The sequence below is a fragment of the Lates calcarifer genome, linkage group LG17, assembly GCF_001640805.2.
Source record: "Lates calcarifer isolate ASB-BC8 linkage group LG17, TLL_Latcal_v3, whole genome shotgun sequence".
Taxonomy (NCBI): Eukaryota; Metazoa; Chordata; class Actinopteri; family Centropomidae; genus Lates; species Lates calcarifer.
In genome coordinates this window covers 25,976,273-26,001,468 of record NC_066849.1, presented here as the reverse complement: position 1 = coordinate 26,001,468, position 25,196 = coordinate 25,976,273, and the positions used below count along the sequence as shown (strand labels likewise).

Below are 25,196 nucleotides of genomic sequence, written 5' to 3'. Positions count from 1 at the left end.
CATGATCATCTACTCCATAACAGATAAAACTTGTTCCTCTTCTTGCTGCTGTAGAGTGAATGAATGAGCGAATGAGAGTCTCTGTTTGATGCTATTTTACCTCTTTCTTCACTGCTGTCCCAAATGATGGTGTTTTATTTTAAGAGAAGGTGACTGTATTTTGTAGGAAGAAGATATTGTCTTGTCGGAACAGGAGGAGTTCTCTTCTTAGAACGAGATCAATTCATCGCCATAAATTCACAATCTATTATCACTGGATTAAAGGTAACATCTTTATAAGACTCTGGGGGTTGTGTACTGCTTAGCTGCATCTGTTTGTTGATATTTATGTTGGTTATAGGTTATTTTTTTAAGTGATGCCTCTCGTGTGTAGATGCTGGTTTGTGCTTTGACATCTTGTTTAATGGCTGTTTCCAAACCAATTTCCTGACGCTGACGTTCTCTGGCTGTGTAATCATGTTAAGGAGGCATTCATTTACAAAGTTTTGTTCTCTCCTGCTCCCTGCCACTTACTGAGTGGAGGTCCTCGATAACATTATAACTCTCTTTTACTGCACTCCAGAGCTGTGAGCAGGTGGCTGAGAGCCAGGCAGGAGGAGCAACGCCTCCATTTCTCCTTCAACACTGTCACTATCACAAGACTGCTCACCTTCTCTGGAACAACTAATAGCCACCAGGAACACTTTTTTATCTGGTGCTTCCCCTCTGATATCCACTCTCAGCATCAGTCTGAACAAAAAGAAGAAAAGGAGCTTTTTGGCCTTAATGTGTTAGATTGTGGCTCTTTCTTTAGTGAAAATACTGGAGGCATGGTTGAATTATGTTAGCAGTGTGCAGCCTCACAGAGCTTTTAGCATGGCAGTAGACCTCTTAGTCATATTTGAGTGAGATTTTTAGCATCTTTGAGGGTTTCTAGAAGAACCTAGTTTCTGAAAGAGTTCTTTTAAGAACCCTGAACTTTTCCAGGGTTACCCAATCATCCATTTTAATTAAGAAAGCTGCAAGAACTAAAGTGGCCACTAGGCGTCGCTGTCACACCGGGCAGCAGGTCTGTGAACGGAAGTATCCTGCTGCGGTGCGATGAGCGCGGGAACGGATTAAAACAATGTTTGGCCTTTCTGTCGATTTCTAAAGGTCAGTGATATCATGTGAAAACTCTACATATCACAGATGCTACGGAACATTATTAACATTGTTTCTGTGTCGATGTTGGAGCACAGTTTTAAGTTTTGAGCTTTTAGCAAGCGAATTAGCTCTTGACATGTATGCTAGCAGCTAGCTAAACGTTAGCTAACGGTTGACAACGGAAGATTACTTCCTGTCAGTTTAATCCCTTAAAATCTTATAGTTGTCCTCTGCTGTCACTGTGTAGTTTGAAATACATGGTAGCTAGTGAATATTATTTATTTATGAAGACACCTTATAAGGCTAGATGTCAACTTTATGCTAGCAGGCTAGTTTGGAGCCGGCTACAGAGTTTGTATGTGCTATTCAGCCTAGCTTTATACCTTTCTGCCTTTTTATTTCCAGGCATTGTTGGTGTTTCTTCTTGCCTGTCTGTCCTCCCTGTGCTGAGCCCTGATTTTGATCATCTACACAGTAAACCCTCCTTTTCTTACCTGTCTGAGCACCAACAGTGGATTAGGTATTGGCTACGATGTGACCAAACTGCTTTAAATGTATTTTCTTTGTAAAATAAATGTTTCCACTGTCTGTGATATACAGATTTTTAATTCTAGGGAAAAAGAGAGCGCTGGAATAGCATCTGAATCGATGCCCTGAGCTGAAGTGTCAGGAGAAAGGGGTAGTTTGATGCCTCCAGAATTTGGATCCCCTGTGTGTTTTACATCAAGCATTTGCTGGTGCCAGCTTTTAAATTCTTGATGTTTTCTGCTCTTGCCCGTCTTATATCATTGTAAATTGAATCCTAAGCCTGTAAATTCTTTACATTTCAGTTGAACAAAACAAGCCATTTGTAGACATCGCCTTGGGCATGTGATGTTTTTTGTTTTGTGACATTTTATTGATGAAACAATCTAAATTCATAGATCACCGCACCAGTTTTCACTGGTATTGTCTAGATTTTCTTAAGATAAAAACCTGCCATCAGAATAATTTGAAAAACACACATCTATTTGTAAACATAATAGCTTTAAAATTAGAACACACTCACACACACACACACACACACAGAGTGATGGTTAGAGTCCCTCAGTTCATTAGAGTTTAGATTGGAATCTGTAGCGGTGTTGGTTGTGGCAGCTGTACTTTGTCCCCTGTAGGATTGGAGAAGAGGGAAAATTGAAACCACAACCTTTGGACAAACAGACATTTAAGGCCTTGTCAGAGTGAGATAGGGCTCCCCGGCACTGCCAAACCCTGACAGCCGGCTCCATCACTCTCAATATCCTTCCTCTTACTCACAGCAGCCTTCCCTTTAAAACAAAAGGAGATGAGGAGAACAGATAGGAGGGGAGCTGCAGCTCAGCAGACATTTCTGCAGACTTCCCCCCCTTCCTTTTCTTAGGTGACACCATTTCTTACAAAGTCAGAGGAAAGATGAGAGCCGACACAGTTTCGCTAAGGAGCGAAGATATTGAGGCAATTTTTTAAAAATGTGCAAACTGTGTCTTATCAAAAGATAATTTATAGAAATAAAATGTAAACAAGAGAAACCTAGTCTGAGCTGTCACGCAAACAAATGTGGTACAATCCACACACTCACACAGAGTGTGTTATTAGCTTACTGCAGCTTACAGTTGATATATTGGTGAAAAACGCAGACACAAAAACCTCTTCCTGCATATACACAGAAGCCTGAATTTGGTCTTTCTGTTGGTAGAAACCAGCATGAAACTATGCACCTGAAATCTGTGTTTACATTATTTCAAAATAGTTGTACACACTGCTATTTTCAGTGGTTTAAATGTTTTTTAAGCCTATTATCTTGGTCACAGCATTTGTTTTGTTGGTCTCTCCTGCGCCTAGCTGAAGTAGCGACAGTATAGTATTTTTAGGATTTTAGGATAGACAGTGATACTTGTTTTTGTTTTTTTAAGCCCTCCCTTGGGAGTTAGGCTGGATCACTGTCGTTTGGTGCTCTGCTGAGCAGGAAGGCAATGGTAGACCCTTCCTTAAGCCTTTCCCACACTGCCCTGGCTCAGGAGGCATGTAGTTCAATCCCTGGCTCCTCCAGTCTGCATGTTGAAGTCTGTGAGCAAGATACTGAACCCCACATTCTCCCCATGTAGCACAGAAACGCTGAGTTAATGTGTGTGTAAATCAAATGCTACGTTTCATTATCAGTGTACACTTTATTCCCATCTTACCAGTAATAGCTGGGCATCTCAAGGTAATGATTAAAATAATATCACAACGAAAATACAGTCTGAGAACTTAGTGATGCTCTTAAGGAACCAGGTCTACATAAACCATTAACTTCTGTAGTCTACAAAATACCATCTCATGGCATCATTCCACACAGCTCACAGATAATTAACACCTTCCAGCAGAGTCATCTGCTCCTGGCTCTGCATTATCACACGAACATTGATGTACACAACAAGACACACCCTGCACCGACTCAACACCAAATGCATCAAATTAAGATGTTAATGGTTGTGGGATAGATCATTGCCGTTAATGGCTCTGGCTCCAACACAGAGATAGAGATCCCATTTTAGTAATATTCCTGGTTGCGAGGTCAGTGACATTCTCATGCAGTCTGGCAGCTATTTCCATCAGCATCACTGTAATAAAATTACACAAATGTGATTGCTGTGAGTAAATCTACATTACTGAATATCATTTATTTACTGTCCTGACATCCTGTTCTGTGTGACCCTGCTGTTTCAGTCCCTCCCATCATTATCCTGCATCAGTTTACAGAGATGGCGCGGTAAATGCCAGGAGACGAATTGTGGCCTCAGAGGAGCGTGCTCTCTCTTCACCTCGAAGGAGCCCAGTCTGAATGACACCCGACGGCAACGACAACGATGACAATGGCAAGGTCAGATGTTCATCCACGTAAATATAAACTACAGTGAGATTAAACTGCTGCAATCACCACAGTTACATAACAGCCACATAAACAACAACAACAGTCCTTATCATGCAGACACTGATGAATGGCATCATTATGGAGAATGAGTTGGAGTCACATTATGAACAAAAAAGAATCCTTATCTTATGATTAATTGACTTTGTATTGTTGACTTCCTCCTTCAGCTCACCTCCCTCCTCAACATGATCTAGCAAAGTTATTGTCCCTTCTCTAAATGCGTTCTCATCATCGATCATATTTCACATGTGAAATGTTTGGCTATAGCACTGGGGTGTAGGCATGATCATATCTAAACAAATAAAATGTTGGCAGCAACTAAAACCAGTTGGCTAAGTTTAAGTCATGATAGAACTTTTAATCCTGAATAACTTGTCAGTATCCTGAAGTCATTTCGCTTGTTATCACCACATATTTATTGCTTTTTGCGTGTCATTTCGTGCCATGTAACTTCTGTACTGACTAATCCTAACTACAATCATGATGCCATTAATTGACACATGGGACTGTGCAGCGTTAATTGACAGATAAAAAGCTTAAATTCCATAGAATTGACATGAAAAATGTCTCTGAAAGTGGTGTGCTACTTAAACACAATCCCATGGTAGCACATTACATTAAACAATTATTTCAGTAAAAACCATTCAGTGTAATGACATTATGTCTCCTCTATTCAGTAATTGTAACCCTGAGGGGAAATGCAGTTTCTACGTCTGGCTGAGGTAGAAAAGTTGGTGCATTGATAAAAGCTAAACGCAACAGAGAGCAGTGGAAACAGACCGAATGAATAAATCAAAGTGTAAATGAAGCGTGTGACTTAAACATCCTCTGAAACTTCCATTGAAGCGATACAAATATATGAAACAAACAACATTATTCATTTATTCAAATGTCATCATGATTTCTACATTTTTTCACCATTTGAGTTTTCAGCTCTGCATGTTTAATTACACAACCTTTCTGTGTCGTCTTCTTCTGCAATGGTGCCACCAATTTTTTTCAACATTTGGTTAAATTTTGTGCTTTCTGTGTTTCCGATTCAAATTTTGTACACATTCAGTGCAGACTGACTGAAAACGACCTCAGTCTAAATGTACTGAGGTGGTTCAGGGTGATGTCTGTGTGCTGAGATTGGGGGGAATCTCCCTCTGTAACTGAACAGGGGCGGCCCTGTCTGTGCAAGCCCCAGCTCCTCCAGCTCACCATTTGTGATAATTAAATTTTCAGAGAGCAGATTTTGTCTCTCTGACACATCGAGGGGAAGCTGTGAAAAGAAGCATTTTCCCTGCTGGGACGTCTGAGGAGGGGAAAGCAGCAGAAACTAATGTGTTTCATCAGGGAAAACACAGCCTGGAAAACCTATTCAGAACAATTCCATTTGCCAGAGGTTTTCCATTATCACGTCTGTGATGGAGGACACCAGGAGGGGAGGGAAGATCACAAAACAAATCTTTTCTAAAGCAAAAATGCACAAAGCAATAAAGATATTCTGCCAGAAACATTGACTTCTTAAAAGGAGAGCGGTGGCTTTTTTGTTACCAATGTTAAGTTGCATAGATTTTCCTGATTGTAATTACACTTAATAAGCTTCATTAGACATTTTCAAGTATTATCTTGCATTTATTTTTATTCTTGATAAGTAAATTCAGCCTAAATGTTAATTGAATTTCATTTAATTTCTGTTGCAGTTCAGCAGAAAATTGCAGTGTCCATTAACACCAAGAGACGTTTGATTATCCCGACAAATCAGTAATGTATAATCAATTTAAAAATGAGTCAGAATAGTCACATGCGATGTCAGGGAAACCCCCCATCACGTTTTAAGACGCAGCAGCAGAACGGAGATCAGCTGTTTAATGATTCATGACGGTAGCGACTGGAGAACCAGAATGACTTTGCTGAACGAGCTGAGACAGGTACCCTTGGAGTCAACGGGAAGGAGAGAGCACAAGGGGAATGCATTAATGTGGTATTGATCACAGTGACAGTACTATCAGCTGAGTCGAACAGAAAGGTCGCAGTCACTCACTCTGACTTTACCTTGTGTGTCCACCTCTCTCGCGCTGATGGACAGAAAAAACCTGAATGGATGTAAATATGGATCAAAACAGTCTCTGAGCTGTTTAGATTAAAATTAATCCTGTGATGTTTTAGTCTGTGTTACAAATCTGACGCCCGTCAATGACCCAGAAAAGCAGGAATTTGTTATCTGCACTGGCCTATATTAGCTTCTACACCTTAACATTTCCTCTGTCTGCTGCTGTCTGCTCTCTTTTGCTATTTTCTTGTCTTTTCCTTTATCCCTCTCATCTGAGTTCTTGGACCATTTATCATGCTAGAACCAGCATGTCAGGCTACACTGTCGTATGTTCAATCAACTGTAAAGCTCTCTGAGGTTAGGAAATTTCAAAATTACTCAGCTTGAAGTTCTGGATCATGAAGCTCATTTGCACTTCCTTCATCCCTAAAAAACTGGAGGTTCAGTATCACATTACACACAGTTCAGAGGTTAAGTAAGAGCTGTGTAAAAGTTTTAAAAAACATCCACAATAGCAGAATATATGAGTGTTTATGGGAGCAGAGTATCATGGCAGAGCCAAACAGTTTTCATATGAGTGGCCAAGTCGAGGCCAGTACTCACCTTGAGTTGGCACAGAAATTAGATTTTATTCAGTTTTTTCTGTAGGTGGGGAGCTATACAGAAGTTAGATTATGATGTTTACATATGGTCATAAAGTGTATTGAAAATAGACCTCTAATAGTTTGTGGATGTGCAGGCAATAAGAATATTTGCTATTATTACTACTCTTATTAATAACATTGTTAGCAGCTTTCAGTACTTTTATAACTTGTACCAAAATCTCTGTTCTTTAGAGTTTGGTTCCTTTGTTCCTGTTTTATCTCCACTGCTTTCAGACCCCTCCAGAGGAAACTATAATTGCCTAGATGGTGCTGTGTGGGGTGACAAATGGGATGGCCTGACCCCGTTACCCCAGAAATTACTGTAGGGATGATTCTGCACCTCATGATTTCCATCCAAAGTTCACTATCAGTGCAGGATGTTGTGTGTCTTTCATGCAGTGAAGCAGAAAGTAAGTGTGTGGAGAGATTTTAATGTGCAGACCAGAGTTTGCATCTGCTTTTAGACCAGAAATTAGCTTTTTATTTGTATTTCTCTGACTTTAACTATAACACAGATAGTAACTGTTGTGTGGTAAGTGCAGAGTGTAACATGGGGTTTTGCAGAATTGCTCAATATAAATGTTGTTATCTGGTAATAGGGTTGGATATAGACAGAATGCTCTCTTGCCTGAAAGATCTTGTGATTACATCTTGACCTTGTGTTGTATTTTTGGATGTCACCGAAAAAGAAACGGTTTTTAATAGAGTCAATAGAGTTGTCTTCCTCTTATTTTTATTGCTGCTGGTGAGCTGTAAAGACATAAAAGCGCATCACGTCTGCTCCTGTGAGCCTTGTGAAACTGTAATCACTCATCCACTGGAGGAAAGAGCAAACTGTTGGTGCTACAGATCAGTTATTAAACAGAGATGGTTTGGATCATTAGGCATGCTGAGGGGGACTCCCTGTGCCAGATGTGCTGCGCCTCTGGTTCAACTGTGGGACAGACACATCCGAACATTAACTCACGCACTGACAGCACCGCTTTATTGCTCATCACTGAGAGTAATTAGCTCAGCCGTCCTGGGAAACCCTCTGGGAACTTATTTAGGAAAAAAGGGTGAATCCCTGTTAATGTTCAGGTAAAAACCCTGTTTCTGCCTGGTGTCACGTCTGAGGTGAAAACGGCACTAGAATACAATAATGTACTCTGTGGCATTTAATACTGAGGGACACACTACAAAGGCTTATTGACAGGTGCATTAGATCACAATCCTCAGTCTGTCATCAGATAGATTCCATAAACCTTTTATCTATAATCAAAGTTTTTGTTTGCTCTAACTTTAACTTCCAGAGTCCAAGTTGATGAAGTGAAACTCAACAGCTGCAGGCTGAGCCAAAAACAGAATAATGATCTTTACTTTGCTCTGTCATGCTGTTTTTCTCTCTTTCTCTTAAGTTTCTTTTATTAATCAGCTCGAAATACTTTGCATCTTTTACATCACTTTTGTGCAGCCTCATGGGCAGCAAGTCCTCCAACCTAAATAACGAATATCTGTGTTAGGTGCAGTGTTTTGCTTCTAGTTCAGTCTCTAATTTTCTTCTACTGAAGTCAAAATGCTAAGATAGCGACTCACTGTAGCGCCCAGTCTGCTCTGAGGAAGTAGCACTGCTCGGAGGGCATATTCTAACCTCTGGTATTGCCAGTGCAACAATGGCTGAAGCTCTTAGCAAGTGACCATCACCACTACCTGCTCCCAGCAAGAAACCAGGAAAATGACAAATAGCTAGAGAACTATTTTCTAGCTGTGTTATGCCTCTGATTTTATGTAACTCTGCACTGAGACTGGAATTAAAAGCACAAGTACGTCTCTTAGCTAATGTTACTCACCCTGCAGAAAGCCACTGTTAATGATTAGCAATGCGAGTATTAATCACATATTTGGTGTGCGAATAGACTTTGCTGTGCTCTTTTGTTTGGTTGTCCCTCACTTGCACGTCCCTTTGGATAAAAGTGTAAATATAATCCATCCGCATCCTGGAAGATGTACTCTTGACTATTAAGATGTATATACAATTTAACTAGTGTTAAATGTATCTCATGTCACATCCCAGGCAGTAAATGTTTAATAAATGAAGTAGGAAATTGTCTTGAGCTCAGTTGTGGCTATTCTGTCAGTACTTTTCATCTGATCCCTCAGCGTGCAGCCGCTGCAGCTGGCATGAGGTCGAAGGTGTTTGCCGCGATACAAAAGTTCAAAGGTGAACAGGGAGTTGGTCTTTGCCAAATGTCAGCTGGTTCTCCACATAAAAAGACCACCTGGCAAAAGTAAAAGCAGCCGCCCTCAGCAGGACAGAGGGACAGTGAAATACCTCAACTGGAAACACTGCTCTCCAGACTTCAGACTGAATCAAACACAAAAGACACAAAAGACAGCGTGACCTGAGTCTGTCAGATAAAAACAATCCAACTCGTCAAAAAATAAATAAATAAATGACTTCCTAAATTTACACTCTCCTTGCTTTTTCCATTTGGAATATTAAGATCACAATACAAACAGCACTGTCCATTTTTGAAATTAATCTCCCGTTGAAATGAGATGCCTGCTATGATGTGATTAATGCAATAAAAATAGTTGCTGCTCATCTGATCAGAGGGGAAGGATCATGAGAGTTAAATCCAGATTTTGTGTCACCTGTAGCTGCTCAGACCAGACATGTGCTGTCACAAAGACATTATGTGCATGTTTACAGAATACAAATCAGAATGTATGTCTGAATATAACTTGGTTTCTATTTATAAGATGTTTAATTAATTCATTAATGTCACTCAGGTTTTTAAATTTAAAGAGAGTGAAACTGTAGAGAGGAGGAAAGGAAGGAGCAAACAGGAAAGTAACATCACTGACAATGTAGTGTCTTATTCACAAAAAACCCCATCGCCTCTGGACATTATCCAACCAGTTATGTTTGCTTCCACAGTGTAATTGGAAAAACTATTAAGTGCTGTTTAAATGCAATTTCTAGGAGCCAGGGTTGAGGCTGCACATAGGTGAACATCAGTGTTTGTTTACTTTTTGAATATTCAACCAAACCACCATCTTTCCTGTGCATTAACCACTGTGTAGCCAGTTAGAGTCATTCATTAATACCGCTCAAACAAAGCTCCATAATACGTTTGTTAGTTGTAATGAGTAATTTTTTGGTTAATAATAACCCTAACACTAACTTTTGAGCTGTCAAAATCCCTTTGGCTGGTGCTTACCCTCCTTCAGAATTACATTTACTCATCTTTTTAGCTCTTTAGTTCTTTAGTGATGAAAACCCAGAAAGACTAAGCCAAGTGTTTTTACCAATAAAATTTGTTATAGATACATTTTTATATTTATTGGAAAAACAAGTGAGTCAGAATGTCTGCTGACAGCAATGACAAAATTAGCCGTCATCTCCACGACTGAAGATACAGACTGTGTATTTTCTGTTTTGTTTTGTTCAGCAGACGTGCAGACAGGCAGCCAGTGGGGATGTGGATAAATCCTTTGACAGAAAACTGTGATGCTGAACTTCAAAAAACAAAACTTATGCCAAACCACCAAACACAAAAATCTATATAAATGTCATCCTGGGTGTTCTGCTTTATTTAACTGTTATTTCAGTGTGCTTGTGCATTTTACTGGTCAAATTAGAGAGCAGGCTTCAGCGTAAACATGAGTTAGGAGACGAATGTCCCTTTGACCTACAGTTTGAAGAGGATGCTGTGGATTTGATATAAGGCCTCAAAATACATCAAGCCAATTTCATTACATTGGAGGAAAATCAATATGGCCCAGTGTCCTATTTACCTGCACAATATCCAGGGAGGAATGGAGGAGTAGATGAAGGTTGACCTGTTCCTGACATGATTACACAGATATCATCCAGATGACTCGGGAGTGCTGGAGCTACAGGACTGGTTTTTTAAATGAAACTCTGACAAGATGCAAGAATAATTTTGAAGTTTAAATGGTATAAAATGGAAGGTTACTGACAACAAGTCTGGTTATGTTGTGTGTTTGTATTTGGGGGTTGTTGTCTAGTCCTTGCAAATTCAATTTCTCTGCCCATCTGAAGGTGTTGAACTTGTTTGGCTCCTGTAAGCGTGTCTGTCCACAGCAACAATTATTTTGCACCTATATTTTTCATGCTCTGTCACTTTGCAGTTTTTGGTTAAATGCTGGATTTTTTTTTAGATCTGAAATGATTAGTTGATCAATAGATTAGTTAAAACTATTTTTGATAACTGATGGATAGTTTAAGACAAAAATACCAACAATTCTCTCATTCCCACCTCATAGATGTGAATATTAACATGTTTTCTTTGGCTTCTGTGATTGTAAATAAAATATCTTTGGGCTGTTGGTTAGTCTAAATATGTCCTTTTAGGCCTTGTGAAATTGTGTTGGGCATGTTTCATTATTTTCTCACATTGATCTACAAATGATCAATGAAGAAAGTAACTGACAGAATAGTGAATAATGAAAATTGTTAGTTGCAGTGGTAAACAGTAAGAAACTTCATTCTATTATTAGTGCGTTGCAGATCTGCAATTTTGTAGTATCTTTGTTTGCATGCATGTAGAGGCTTGTCAGTGACTTCACTTGCTATACTAATTCTTATAGCATGCTGCTACATACAAAAACTATGAACTTCTCCAGTGTGTCATATCGTAAATATCAGCAAAGTTGGCTGATTGCTTAAAAATTGTTGGTCTCCTTTTTGAGGCGTCTTATTTTTCTTCCTTCACTGCTTTATCTAGTTTTTCTCCTCAGATTCCACTAAATTTAGAGCCTTTTATGAATACTGTTCCAACTTTCATGAGCAGCCTCAGGCCATCGCCGTCTTCACACACACTCACTTTAATGAGGAATAACACAGGTTGTTGCAAAGGATCATGTTTAAAGAATGTGCAGGTCTGTACAGTAAAGGCCAAAATATAATGATTTTCAATCTGTAGAGTGGGTATCAATCCAAAAAATACTGGATCGGATCCTTTGCTGAGATAAAGATAGTGACTCCACTGCAATATAATCAGGGTGATTTTCTCATACTCAACAAAGCTCCTCCAGAGATAAATGTTTTCCTGCAGCTGAGTAGTACTCCTCATGATGAGTCATCTGACCTTTATGTGCACAATTGTTGGACTGCCCCTTAAATATGAGCAAAGACATGAACAAATGTTTCAGGAAACTGCTTTTTAAACCAAGATCGTATTCTTTACTTAATAACCTATCCAGTTTAAGTGACCACAGAACTTAAAAGCAGTGTTTCCAAGTGGTATTACTGTCTGCACTGCTATCACAAAGACCAGACTGTCAAAAAATAAGACTGTTCAAAGCAAGAAACAACAGTAAGAATCCCAGTCTGGACTAGAAACCCTGATCTAAGTGCTGCGATAAACGCAGAGTAAAACACCTGGTTGTAAAACACCAGAATCGTATATGAAGCAAGGCTCATAAAGAACCATCTAAACTACAGTGGTGTTATCATTGTTTAGCCATTACTTTGTGCAATCAACGGTTACTTCATAATGATAACTTAAAAAAAAAAACTTCCTTGAATTCTGGTGGAAATCCCAAAGTTTCCAAGAACACCAATTACGTCAGGGTGAATTTTGGTAAATGTGTAAAATGATGGACATGTAGAGTATTACAGATGTGTCTGAATATTGCACTCAGTGTAAATATTGTAGCTTCAGTGATGAGCTGGAAGAAGCTCCTGTAGAATATGTATCTGCCCTCAAGAAACCATGTGATTACATTAAAAAAATGTAAAAAATGAAAAAGGCAGTAAAAAGCAGGTCCACACTGATGTTCATTTCATGGAAAAAGGACAAAAAGGTTGAGCATAAGGATCATGGAGAGTGTGTGCTGACAGTGAAGCCACTTCCACAGCTAAGAGTTGCTGAGGATTAGGATCTGACATGAGAGAGAGAGACAGGGTGTGTGACCTTGATGGTTTTAGGGGGAGAAAATGACTTTTCATCCATGGTGTCTGTGGAGGACGAGGGGTGACGAGCGACACAAGAGAGCTTAATTCAGCCTGCGGGATGGAAGGAGGGGATGGAGGATGCAGAGAATGGATGGGGGGAGAGGTGGAATCGAGCATTTGTCTGGCTCGGGTCATATCTGATTAAAGTATATGAGTCCAGTATTAGGGGTAATATTCATCAGGCAGCCAGATAAGCCAGAGCCGCACAGACAGAGATTCTTTGTTATTCAGCAGGACTCGATCACAGGCGTGTGTCGTCTGCTGCCGTCACAATCCCTGCTGATTAACAAAGGAATAGAGAGGATGCTGTGTTCCTATTTCTCTCTTTGTGACTCCCTTAAATCTGTTTCTCCCCGTCAGTCTCTTTTGTATCTTTGTCTATCTATCATATAGATCCATTACCATAAACAAAGAATAATTCCCTTAAATTTATCTGTGATCTATTTTCTATTCAGTTTAGTGCTTTGGACTCTTCAGTTCTTTCTTTCTGCTCCAAAACGCTATATTTTCTCAGGTATTTAAATAAGGTAGGTCCAGTAGACAGTTAGCCAGGAGAGAAGAATGGCAACATCACCTTCCTGTGCCAGAACCAAAATGAAAATTAAATAGAAGCATAGATGAGATGGAAACTAATGCCTAAGTTGTTGTTAATGTGTTTTGACGACTTAAATGCTATACATATTTTTCTGAGTTGTATTTTGTGAAGTAAAACATTTCAAATTGTCCCCTCCACACTCTCCTTACAGAAAACTTAGATGTTGTTTATTTTGATTTTAGTCTGACGTGTATAAACCTCAGGTTTTGCCCTGTTTAAAACGATCTCTGGTGTTTGGGCAAAACAAATTAGGTAGGCTGAGGTTGAGCTGGTGGTTGAGCGTGGTCTCTGTCTTGAGTCTAGTCTTAAGGCGTTTTGTCTCGTCTTGGTTGGCGTCTCATCTATTACAGATTTTTGTCTCAAGTGAGTCACATCTGAACATCATTATGACAGAGTGGCAGAAGCTGCTCTGCCGTCAGTCAGAGACTTTGTTCTTTATTCTGGCTGCTCTGTTCTGTACTGATTTACCAGTGTATCTTTACCATGTAGTCACAAAGTATTTTAGACATGTTGTTTTATGCACAAATATGTGGAAAGGTGTACCTCTGTTAGCTTAACTTGTAACCTCGTGCAGGGAAAGACTGCACTGACAATCTTTTATTCTCTAAATATAAGACCTGCAGAGTCGGAAGCACACAGCAGCCAGACGTACACAAAGTCCCTCGAGACAAATTAACAAAGTTTTCGGGAGATTCATACTTTGCATAAACCATTCTCACATTCCCAAGTGAGTATCAGACAAAAATACCATCAGCAGCAAATATCTTGTAAGTAAACTGTTACTGTTTATAGGACAAGGGAGTCAATGCATGAGCAGTTTCATGTGACAGCCAAGAATAACAAGGACTAGACTACACAATATAAGACCAGTAGTTTTTCATTTTAACTCATGCAGTCGTATTTCATAGTTTTCTCTTGCCTGTAGTTTCATCCACTCATCTATGAAGTGCTCTGTGACATTTTGGACACTATGGTTGGTTTGTCTCTCTCCAGGTCATGAAGATCACAATCATGATCGGTCGTGGTTCGACATGTAGTTTGACATGTCTTAGCCAATCATAATTTAATTATTCGACATGTTTGATTCTGTCACCCCTTTATCACATTTAATAATTGCACCGCTGAGCAAATTAAGCCACAAGAAGATGACATCCATTTTTAAACTATTGATGGTCGATGTTGAAAATCTTTTTAAAAATGTTCCCTTCATTTCTGACAGCTGAACCCCTGAAGGCCTCGGTGGCGTCCGCAGTGACTCAGTGGATGCCATGATTGATTTAAGGGTCAGTGAGTCCAATACATTTCCTCTGAGCTGATCTTTGAACGGCTGATGTGATCTTAATTGAGTCTGGTTCATCTTCCCGGGAAAAGAGAGGGAGAAAGAGGAGAAATACACAGTCTTTCAGATCCAGAGAGGTACAGGGAATTTCACAGAGATAACTGGCAGCACGCTGGTGGTTTTCTGGTGGTTCACTGTCTAAAGAAAGAAAAAAATTTGACACTTTTCTTTGTTCTGTTTGTTTGGCAAACAACATTCAACTGTTGTAAGATGACAAAAGACGCCTATTTTACACCTGTGCAGCCACCTGACAACAGAAGCTAAAGGACATGTGAGTAACACCAGTGTGTGATCCACTGATCCAACGTACATTTTGCTTCTTGACTGCAACTACACAGAAAGAATTAGCTCTGTCTGTAACAGATGATGACGTATTGAGCGATGGTAGCTGTGCAGCTCTGAGGATGACATTATAGGTCTGTCCACCACTTTGTCTCAGACTGAAATATCTCAAAGACCAGTCGCATAACTGTGATGAAATTTCCTACAGACTATCACGGTTCCCTGACAATGTGTCCTGACTTTGGTGATACACTGAATTTTCTCTGGTGCCACTATCAGTTTGACATTTGTGGTTGTGTGTGAAATGCCTTCATACCTGTTGGATGTATTCATGTTCTGCTCAGGTTGATCCACTGTACTTTGTGCTTAGTGCAAATTAGCAAATATTAGCATGCTAACTCACTAAGCTAAAACTTTGATCATACTCTGGGATGGATGTGGACACATGCTTCACTACATACCACAATCAGAGGTATGTGTACATGGACATGTTCCCTTTAGAAAACAAGATGGTGACCTGCTGACACAACCCGAGCTCCGCTGGTCTCAAATATTTGTTTGGCTAGAAGTGGGCATTGTTCTGTGGACCACATTTAGTGAAACATAGTGAATAAAATCTCCAAAACATCAGCATGTAGCACTGTCATTGTGAGCACATTTAGCATGCTGATTTTAGCATTTAGCACAAAGCACTGCTTTGCTTTATTTCAGCTTTGCAAAGCTGTTGGCATGTGGCCTAAACTTGTCTTTACAAAAGGTTTTCTGTGGTGAAAAAGGCCAGGGCACTGCACACGCAGGAAGCCACCAGTGAGGAGAACAAATAAAATTAGTTTTAATTTGTGCTGCTTGTGTAACTATAGTTTCTCTTCATTTGAGTCACAGAATCGAGGCAGAAATAGGCCACAGTTCTTGGAGGCTTGTAGGGGAAATAACTGGAAGATTTGTGACAAAGAAGACTCCTCTGTCTTACAGAGAACAATCCCTCCAGTGCACAGTTCAGAGAATTTCATCTCACAATTTGACCCAAAGATGACTGCTTTTAGTAATAAACTCACAGATAATTAATGCCATCTATCCAGTCCTACTTCTACTTTTCCCCTGCCAGTCAGAGTCTGTTTTGAGCTGCCTTCTTGTCATTGTTTTTATGACTTTTGTTTTTTCCTCTTTGAGAAAAAAAATATTGATTTTGCTAAATTAGTTTTTCGTTCCTTAATGATACCTTTTTTTACGTCTCCTCATTTCCTACTTTTTCCAAGTTTCAATTTTTATTAACTCCACTCTTAACCTTTGTGAAAGTTCCTATTGAGACTGTATCAGATTTAAATTGAGCTGTATTGAAAGAAATGATCCAGTCTGACAGAGTGCCATTCCCTTCGCCATCTATCTTACAGTCGCCGTTGGATCTGTCCATTCCTGAGCACAAAACCACCCACTGAGGTCTAAAAGACTCTGGTCGAATAAAGACATGAACTCACCTCATGCCGCGGAGTCTGCTGAGCATCGCCCCATCTGAAGTCGACAAGAAGGGCGAACAAGTGGATCTCATGATTCCTTACATGATTCCTTCACCAGGATCAGGACGGAGAATTCAGTGTGTAATCATCATCATCGCTGCATGTGACATCCGCGGGGACCCGGGTTCCAGTCAAAGATGTTTCTCTTTCATCCAACATTTAGATGTTTTTAAGGTCGGGAGGAAAATGCCGAGACGTTTTCTGACACGTTTCTTTCCTTGTTTGACACTGTAGGCAGTGGTGCTCTGCCTATGGTTGCTTTTATTTTACTTTTGGAAATAAAGATAGGACGCACAAAATTCCTTCTTTATTCGTGCGTAAAAGCCGCGCAGCTCGTCAACGAATGACGCGTTGTGCGTTTCATCAGTGAAAGCGAGGTAAGTTTTCAGAGGCACTGATGAGCTCCTGTCGGACGTAGACTTTGGCATCTGAGGAAACCTGTTGGATTATAAAAACAATAATCAGTCACTTTGAGGGACGAGGAGTTTGGAGAGTCTGGTGCGTCTTCGGCGGATTCTTTGCGACCCTGCAAATTCAACCCTTCCTGTAGGTGATTACATGGTAGAAACAATGTTTTTATGCAACACGAGTGCCATAAAGGACTGGAGCTATTTTCTGTCACAGATTTTGCCTTTGATGAATAAAACAACAGGCTTGGTCAGCATCGACAAAGCGGAGACTGTGACGACCACTATGGTGACAGCTCTGCAGCCGGACAGCGCCATGAGCGCGAGTAACCCGCCTCTCAACTCCAACCATACCTCGGGCATGGAGCACGTCTTTCAGTACTCTTACTCGGAGAGTGACCTGCTGTACACGGACTACCGGACACCTGTGCGAGACTCCATCCCGCTGCCCAAAGCGGTTCTCTACCTGGTCATGGCAGCGCTGGTGGTGGTGGCAGTGGCGTATGCGATAGTTGGACACCTGGTCAAAGATGTGGTTAACGACTTTGTGGGTATGTGACCCCCATTGTGTGTGTGTCTCTGTGTGTGTGTGCATACATGTCCTCTGGGATTACTAGAGGGAACATGGGAAGAATTGGAATTACTGCGAATAAAACCTGATAAAAAATAAATAATTTTATTAGAACAGTTTATCGCTATTTTACACTGGCATAACTTTTTATAAAATATTAGTGAAATTGACCTTTTAGCAATTTTGCATTTGGATCCCTGGGACCCATTAATGGACCCCACCTGGAGCACACTGTGAGAGTCACTGAATCACAGGCTCAAGCAGAACAATTACTGCTCTAAACAAACAACACAGAATCCACACATCTTAAATAATAGATGGACAAAGTGATCTGGGGCTCTCTCAGACAGGTTCTTTATTAATTGAGTGTACAATGACAGTTGTTTGGAGAAAGCAACTAGTAGACAGCGAAGAGTATTTTGCCATCCCAAGTACTTTTAATGCAGATGTACAGGAGCTCTGCTCTCCTATCAGCTCATGACCTTGTGAGGGAGACGTCCTGACAAACTACACTATCAGCTAGTGTCTGAGAAATGGAGAAGAGGTCCGCTGTTTTTCTATTTTTGAAGAGCTTCCTGTGAGCGATACATAATGAATGAATCAACAAAACAATGAGTGTTATTTTTAGAGCTCAGTATGGTCTCATAGTGCTGACTTGACCTGATAGTCAGCTCATTACATCAGGTGATTTCAAGTGATATACAAGATTTCACTCAGTATTGTCTCTGTGGGGGGACAGATGAGGACAGGGAGTTAGCTGATGACTGGAGCTCTGTGGTTAAATTTTGTTGACATAGTTCAAGTATGCAGTTCTTGAATTTGTTATTTTGGAAGCATTATACCAATTTTTTTGGGACTTTGGTGCTCTGCAATAAGTTTTGGGTCCATGGCAACAAATTTTATCATTTTGGAATTATGACAAAAATCTTTGATGGGACTAATACTGCGTGTTTTTGGCATTTGGCAACAAAATTTGGGGTGGAGGTAATGTTCCACATTTTTTTTGATTCGGTGGCGCAACAACAACGAGACTGTAACAACAAATTTTGGTGGCACTGATCCAAATGTTTGGGGTGCAACAGTAACCTGTGTGATTATGGAGGTCAGAGGCATTATACAGATTCTGAGGACATGATTAATCTTACAAATCTGAGATGCTCCAACGAATATCTGGATCGTGACAACAAATTTGTGGGGCACTGTCAAAATACAAAAGTTTTGGACTTGAATGCAACAAGTTTTGTACGTGTTACAACAAACTATTACATTTGAGGGGTTCTACAACAAATTTTAGCATCATGACAACAAGTCTTGCATCCATTGCTTTCATAAATTAGGACACATTGTCATGTGATACAGTTTTTTATGTGACTTTATATTGGTATGTCCATAAAACAGAACAGATGTTCTTCAGGTTTTACAAGATTTTCTAATAAGTTGTGTTTAATTGATGCCTTGCATTTTTTAACACTTGGATAAGGCTCCAGAATACTTGAGCTAGCCCTGCAAGTCCCACATCATCACACCTGTCCACTTGTGTTTAAATGACTTCTGTCTCTGGCTTCTTGCTCTGTCTTTTTCTTTTCACAAGACACAGAGTGAGCCTGTGTTCAGTCTCTAACATGCCTGTTCTCTTGCTCACTTCATGTAGGTGGAGGAAGGTCGATTGTTGCTGAAGATGACGGCGGTGAAACCAGTGAACCAGGTAAAAAAAAAACAAAGCTCACATGGGTCACAGTCTGCAGCACTTAGCTTTGCCACAGAGACATGCTGACCCCTCTCCTCTTCTGGTCAGCAGTAAGAGCTTATCCGTCTGTCTGCCTTCACCTCACCTGGCCTTCCCACCTTCATATGAAAATTCACACTCACACACATTTACACAAACACACAGGTGATACAATGTTTGCTCTCCTGGGCATTTTGCTGAAGTGTAAATGTGGAGGATTTGTGTCTTGCAGCGGGAAGGTTGAAGAAGCACTGTCAAGTCTGGTGGTCATAGCAAGTCTGACATGGTGCAACACGGAAAAAGCAAAACAGTCTGGTGTAGACATGTCATGGTCCATGTATACGGAAAAAAACTATGGAAAATGTCCATCTGAATGAATACAGAGAGCTTTCATTCATAAATTGTTTTTAATGGATAATTGAGTTTTATTACAGCTTGGGTTTATTCCATTGTTTTGGATCTCAGTTCTGTCAGTGCTAAAAACATACACACACCCAACTTTGACCTACTGTATTTACTGGAGTCACACACACAGTTTCCGTGTCCAATGAGGGATTATTACCAACATTTCTCATGCATTCACTTTCAGTTCAATCTCCCAATAATGTGCTTTAGATAATCTGTATAAACTGTCGGCTTGTTTAAAACTGATCAGATCATCCAACTTCTCCTTATTCTTTCCCATGTGATTTTGTTGTTTCCACATGAACCCAGAAATGAGAGGCAGAACTATAAATTAAAATAAGTTGTCATAAACCAGATTTACCCTCTAAAATTGTAATAGTCTCAGAAATAACAGTAGCATTAGAGTTACAAGTAGTAGCAATGCCAGTAATAGTGATAGTGGCTTTTAAACATATTTATTTTAAAAAGGGACCATCTTAAAAAAGAAGAGGATCTAGAAAAGGGATATTAGATTATAGATGAAAAATCTGTTAAGTCAAAATGGCTGCAGTGTGTTTACCAAATAGCCAGTTATTCAGCACAGCAGTACCAACCCAAACAGGCTCCTGAGCCACACAGCAGACAGTCTCCCCAGTCAGATGCTGTGGAAGGTAAAATAAACCTTACCTATTGTGTGCATGAAGCTAGTTTAAGTTAGCATCTCATTGCTTTTATTGCAGTTACACTTACATGAAGTGAGGCTAGGAAGCCCTGTCGTTATCAGTGTGGGAGCTGTAAGCGAGCACGCTGTAAACACAGTGTTATTGATGAGACATTTTCCTCCAGTATGTGTGAAATGTCAGCCACTGTTAACTGAACTGGCACAAACTAATTCAAGTTTATTCCTACAGGAGCCTCCATTTTTTGGCTTGTATTTCTTGTTTATTGAATTAATAATGAGCATTATTCTCCTGTCTTTAACTCCCACATAGACATACGCGCATTGTGACAGATATAGATAGATAGAGTCTACAAAAAAGGAGGTTTAAAATTCATTTAAAAACACTACACAAATCATTAGATTGATACAAACATCAGTTTTTTGATGTAGCACACGCTCCTACTCATTCTTTGCTCTGATTCGCTTTAGTCCCTTGTTGCACCAGAGGCCCCGAATGCACCATTTGAGTGGGGGTTTAACCGGCGGACACAGTCTGGTCATGTACCAGCTCTGTGGGTCTGAGGAATCCCGTTCTGCCTTCTGTCTGTTCTTCACACTCACGACTGTCAGACTTAATCTCAGCTCCTCATCTGACAGAACAATGATTGATGTGTCCCAATTCAAATAGGGCTCCACCACACACGATGGGGCTGCTGTGCGACAGACATCTCCCCCAGAAACAATTTTATGGTGCTTTGCCTCTAATGGAATTACAGAGGCTGAACCCATCATAACTTTCTGTCAGATGAAGTTTGCAGCCTTGTTCTGTGCATGTTCTAAATACTCAGCTTGCTTGTTTTTGCCTGTAGCTCCAACGTTCCAGCATGTATGTGGTTGCACTTTATACCTCCACCCCCCACAAGGGAGTATCAGTGAGGGTCTGGAAAACATGGTGGAAACAGTACTCAGTCCCTTTATTTAAAGGGAAAGTCTCACAGTCCTGTCTGTAAAAATTCTTGCACAGATGCACAGGTGTTGGTTGACACCACCTCACCTCACACAGAGTCAGTTGAACCATCGTTAACAGAACATATTGATTAAATGAACTGTAAGGATGGCAGTTGACTCGGCCATTTTCACATATTTTACTTAAGTCTCTGACTGCCAACTAACCAGTATTATCCCTTTGTCTCTCCTCAGATTGGGTATTCGGGTCTCGTCGAGTCACCAGCCGCAACAAGACTGAGATAAACTGCATCACCAACAACATGAACGAGGTGAGTGAGTTGGGCGAGAGGCCCCGGCTGGTGGAAATGAGCTACATATCCCTGAACCACATTAACTGCCTGAGCACCAACAGACCGGAGGACGTAGTGATCACCATAGACGAGACGTTACAGCAGCATCCTCCAGACACTCACTCTGGGACTTAACTGTGACCTTCTGACCTTTCCTGAGAAAAAAAAAATAACAATAAGCAGCATATTTTGCTTGCATTTCTTGTTCAAGTGGATTTACAAGTCTGTCATGAATCGAAGCTCTATCCACTGTTTCATCACCTGCAGGTGGGCTGTAATACCTGTGTAATGTTGGGCCAAAAGGGACTTTGAATTGTGAACCTGTGCTGGAACATTGGAGGCATCAGATGCTGATGTTTGAATGTGACTGGACTCCTCTCTAAGGAGATAACTATAGAGGACGACTGTGGCTTTTTTTTGGACAAGATGTCAGAAAAAAGTGTTGTTTTTTTTTTTAATTTTCTTCTTATTTTTGTCTTCATTGTACTGCCCCTTTTTTTCAAGTGACCCCTTAAGCTTTAATGTGGAAATACCACCCTGTTAACTTAAACCACACACAGTACATAATCACTCTAAATATACAATACACGTTGGTCAGTGCTTATTGTAATATTGCCGATAGCAAACACCTCACCTTCATCAAAAACAATCACATCAATATTTTTTATTTTCCTTGACGCTGTGAGACCCTTAAAGTTTTTTGTAATTATCGTACACTTTGTATCAAGCACCTCAAACAACACAGGTAGTTTAGATGTCTTCTTTTTTTGTGTAATAATGCTGTAGTTACTAGGGGCAAAAAAACTACACTTGATGATACAATTAAAGTATTTTATAGTTTCATGTTATTAGCTTAATGTGAACAAGTGCTAAATCACCTTTAAGAGCTCTGGTTATACCTGATTGCAAAAAAAATCTAATATTAAAGTATTGAAGCCATTGTTCGTACGTAAAAAAAAAAGAGTAATTTCAGTTGTTGAAGGTTTATGATTTCTTGATATCCACCTCTCTGGTTAAATGTCTAAACGTGGCATCACCTCTGAAGCTAAAGTGTTGATCATCTTTTTGTCAGTTAATATTTCATGTGAAACGGCTTTTGTCAAAGCCTTTGTTTACCTTTATTACCTCACTGTTAAGGGCTACGTAATGCTGCTGTTGAGTCTGTAACACCACTCAAAGCTACAGCTAATGGGGCTTGTTTTTCCATGCATGCTGGGATCATTGTACTCTGCACACAGCTACTGTAAACTTGGGGCGATGTGTTGAACTGCAGCAGGGATTCAGTGACGGCTACAGAGGAAATATTAGACTCTTTAAACAGAATCACAACAGAGAAAAAAAATTAACTGTTGTACCTGAAATTGTTCCTGTCTGGACTATAGTTTAACTTATTCACAGTCTCATATATTTGAATGAAATTTGGTAAAGCAGTGGTATTTGAAGGCATTGGTTTTAAGGGCAATATAATGGTGTTAAACTCTGCAGCAGTAATCATTTCTCAGATTTTAAATGTAAAAAAAAATATCTGAATTTGAACCTTGAAAAAAGCCTCTTTTTTTTTTTCACCGCACTGATGCCGTCAATCACTGTTTTCCTTTTAAGTTGTCTAATAAATACTCATGGGCAAAAGTGCTATAGTTCATTCGCTGTTTATTATTTTCACATACTTAACTGACTTAGCTCTTAGTTAAATGTTTTCTTTATATCAGTTGTTTCTTCAAGATATTAAAGGTTCAGTCAACATCCTGTTTCTCGTTTGCACTCTGTACTAGGTAAAAGGGAGCGAGCATCCAGAGCATCGGCCAAAACAGTGACACAGGAGACTGAGTGTGATTGACAGGCATCAAGTTGATAGGTGAAGTAACTAAAGTTGCTGCAGGTGAGCAGAAGAAAGGCACTGAGGCAGGGCACTCAGCATAAAGAAACAAAATAGTATCAATATAATAAATTTAAATGAACCTTTTAGGCACGACTTTATAGTCATAGTTTTCTTCACTTGAATTAAAATTCACAGTAACAATGAAGGGCACTCTAAAATGTCTATGTGAGGTCAAAGGGACAACAGAATACAAATGTTATTTCAGTGATGTCCTCCTGAAGCAGTAAAGCATTAAAATGACATTTCCTTAAATCAGAGAACAAAGGAGAAAATCACTGATGCACAGCTTAGAAGTTTTAATAATAAAACCACAAGATCCAGAGATGGAGCCGGTGGAACTCGACCTTGAGGACGCATGCTGCAGTATGTTTTCTCCTATATCCACCCCCTCCCTCAACAACTTCACAGTCTCCGAGGTTCTTCATTGCAGTGACCAACTGCTGTGAGGATGCAGTGGAAATACTAATGAGCACGGCACACGGCTCACATGTTTAATACCACGCCAATGGATAAAGGACATCTGTGTCATGAATTTCTACTTATGGCTTCAAAACATCTTGGGCCAGCCCCACTAATGTTTAATATTTTCAGCCATGCTAGCACTAGGAATGGCAATGTCAGTCCTTTAAACCATGAGGCTGATTTTTGTGTTCTTTAGATGAAATATCTCTACAGCTGTGGATGGATTGTTGTGAAATTTGGTAGAGAGAGGTGATAATTAATTCAGAAGAGTAGTATGTATCTTTGAGATGCTCCAAACTGGGACAATTAGTCTGACACTAGTCCACACTCTTCTGAAAAATCAGTCTCTGCATCGGATTCATTCAAATTCACCTTTTCATGACCAGACAGGATAAAAATGTCTCTTGCCGAGCAGCGGATGTAATTAATTTGACAGCACACACATCACAACCAACCCTGGGTCTAAATTTTTCATCACCTTGAGGCACCTGAAAAGATTTCTGCCCTCCTGTATTCTGAGGACAAACTCCAGTGTGTTACCCACACTGCTGAGTGTAGTTGTTGCCTGTCAGCTGCCCCCTCCCGTTAAATAGGTGCGTGACACAGGAGCTAATGAAAGGGCAGCGAGGATTGCCAGTGACCTGCCCACCCAGGTAACCATCTGTTCCAAAAACCCTTCCCCTCGCACGCTTAGTGAGACCTCCTGTCACCTCGGCAACTTCATCCCAGGACCTGTCTCTTTGCTTGACTCGTCCTGCTACTCACTGAGCCTCCACCAGACAGGGCCTCAGTATCCGACGGGCTCATTCTGTACATACTTACTGTGAACATGTACACCCTCACACTTTTTGTCCCAAGAAAATCAAACTATAAAAGCTAGGTAGATCTTAACATAGTTAATTAACATTTTTTGGGTGAAATTGTTTTTTTTGTGAGTTAGCTGAGAAGACTGATAATCTCATGTCTGTATGCAAAGTGTGTAACTGAATTCAGCATGTGGTTAGCCTAGCTTAGCATGAAGACTGGAAGCGGGGGGAAACAGCTAGCATGGCTCTGTCCAAAGTTCAAAAATATACCTGCAACACCTCTAAGATTAATCTCTTGTCTGCAGTTTGTTCAATCAGCACACAAACAACTGTAAAGCCAATAATTTGAGGCCAAAACCATAATCTGTTCTCACTGAAACCAGGAGACACTGCACAGAAATACTGGGCTCTTGGATAAACTACAGCCTAAAGAAATACTTTCAACATGAACCATATTTTTCTTCAACAGAAATAATTGTTCATAGTTAAACTCAGCAGACACCTGCTTCCCCCAAAAATAGCATCGTCTCTGAGGTTGCTAGCGCTGTGTTTTGGGAGCGCTAAC

The 25,196-nt window shown here is 40.2% G+C and overlaps 1 protein-coding gene across 5 annotated transcripts; it reads left to right on the top strand.

Annotated features, from left to right (window-relative positions):
- The first annotated feature begins 960 nt into the window (after positions 1 to 960).
- On the top strand, positions 961 to 23,602 carry LOC108892644 (uncharacterized). 5 transcript variants are annotated; one of them, XM_051077398.1, is made up of 7 exons: positions 961 to 1,134; positions 1,531 to 1,645; positions 3,856 to 4,009; positions 16,315 to 17,395; positions 19,067 to 19,120; positions 21,387 to 21,463; positions 23,257 to 23,602. In XM_051077398.1, exons 4-7 carry the CDS (start codon positions 16,996 to 16,998, stop codon positions 23,296 to 23,298), a joined length of 573 nt encoding a protein of 190 aa, XP_050933355.1. In that variant the 5' UTR covers positions 961 to 1,134; positions 1,531 to 1,645; positions 3,856 to 4,009; positions 16,315 to 16,995; the 3' UTR covers positions 23,299 to 23,602. The 5 variants fall into 5 exon arrangements, 4 of the variants coding, with proteins under 4 accessions (XP_050933355.1, XP_050933354.1, XP_050933353.1 ...); XM_051077397.1 differs by lacking the exon at positions 23,257 to 23,602 and adding an exon at positions 21,752 to 23,221; XM_051077396.1 differs by lacking the exon at positions 23,257 to 23,602 and having other exon boundaries at positions 21,387 to 23,221.
- Positions 23,603 to 25,196: the final 1,594 nt, after the last annotated feature.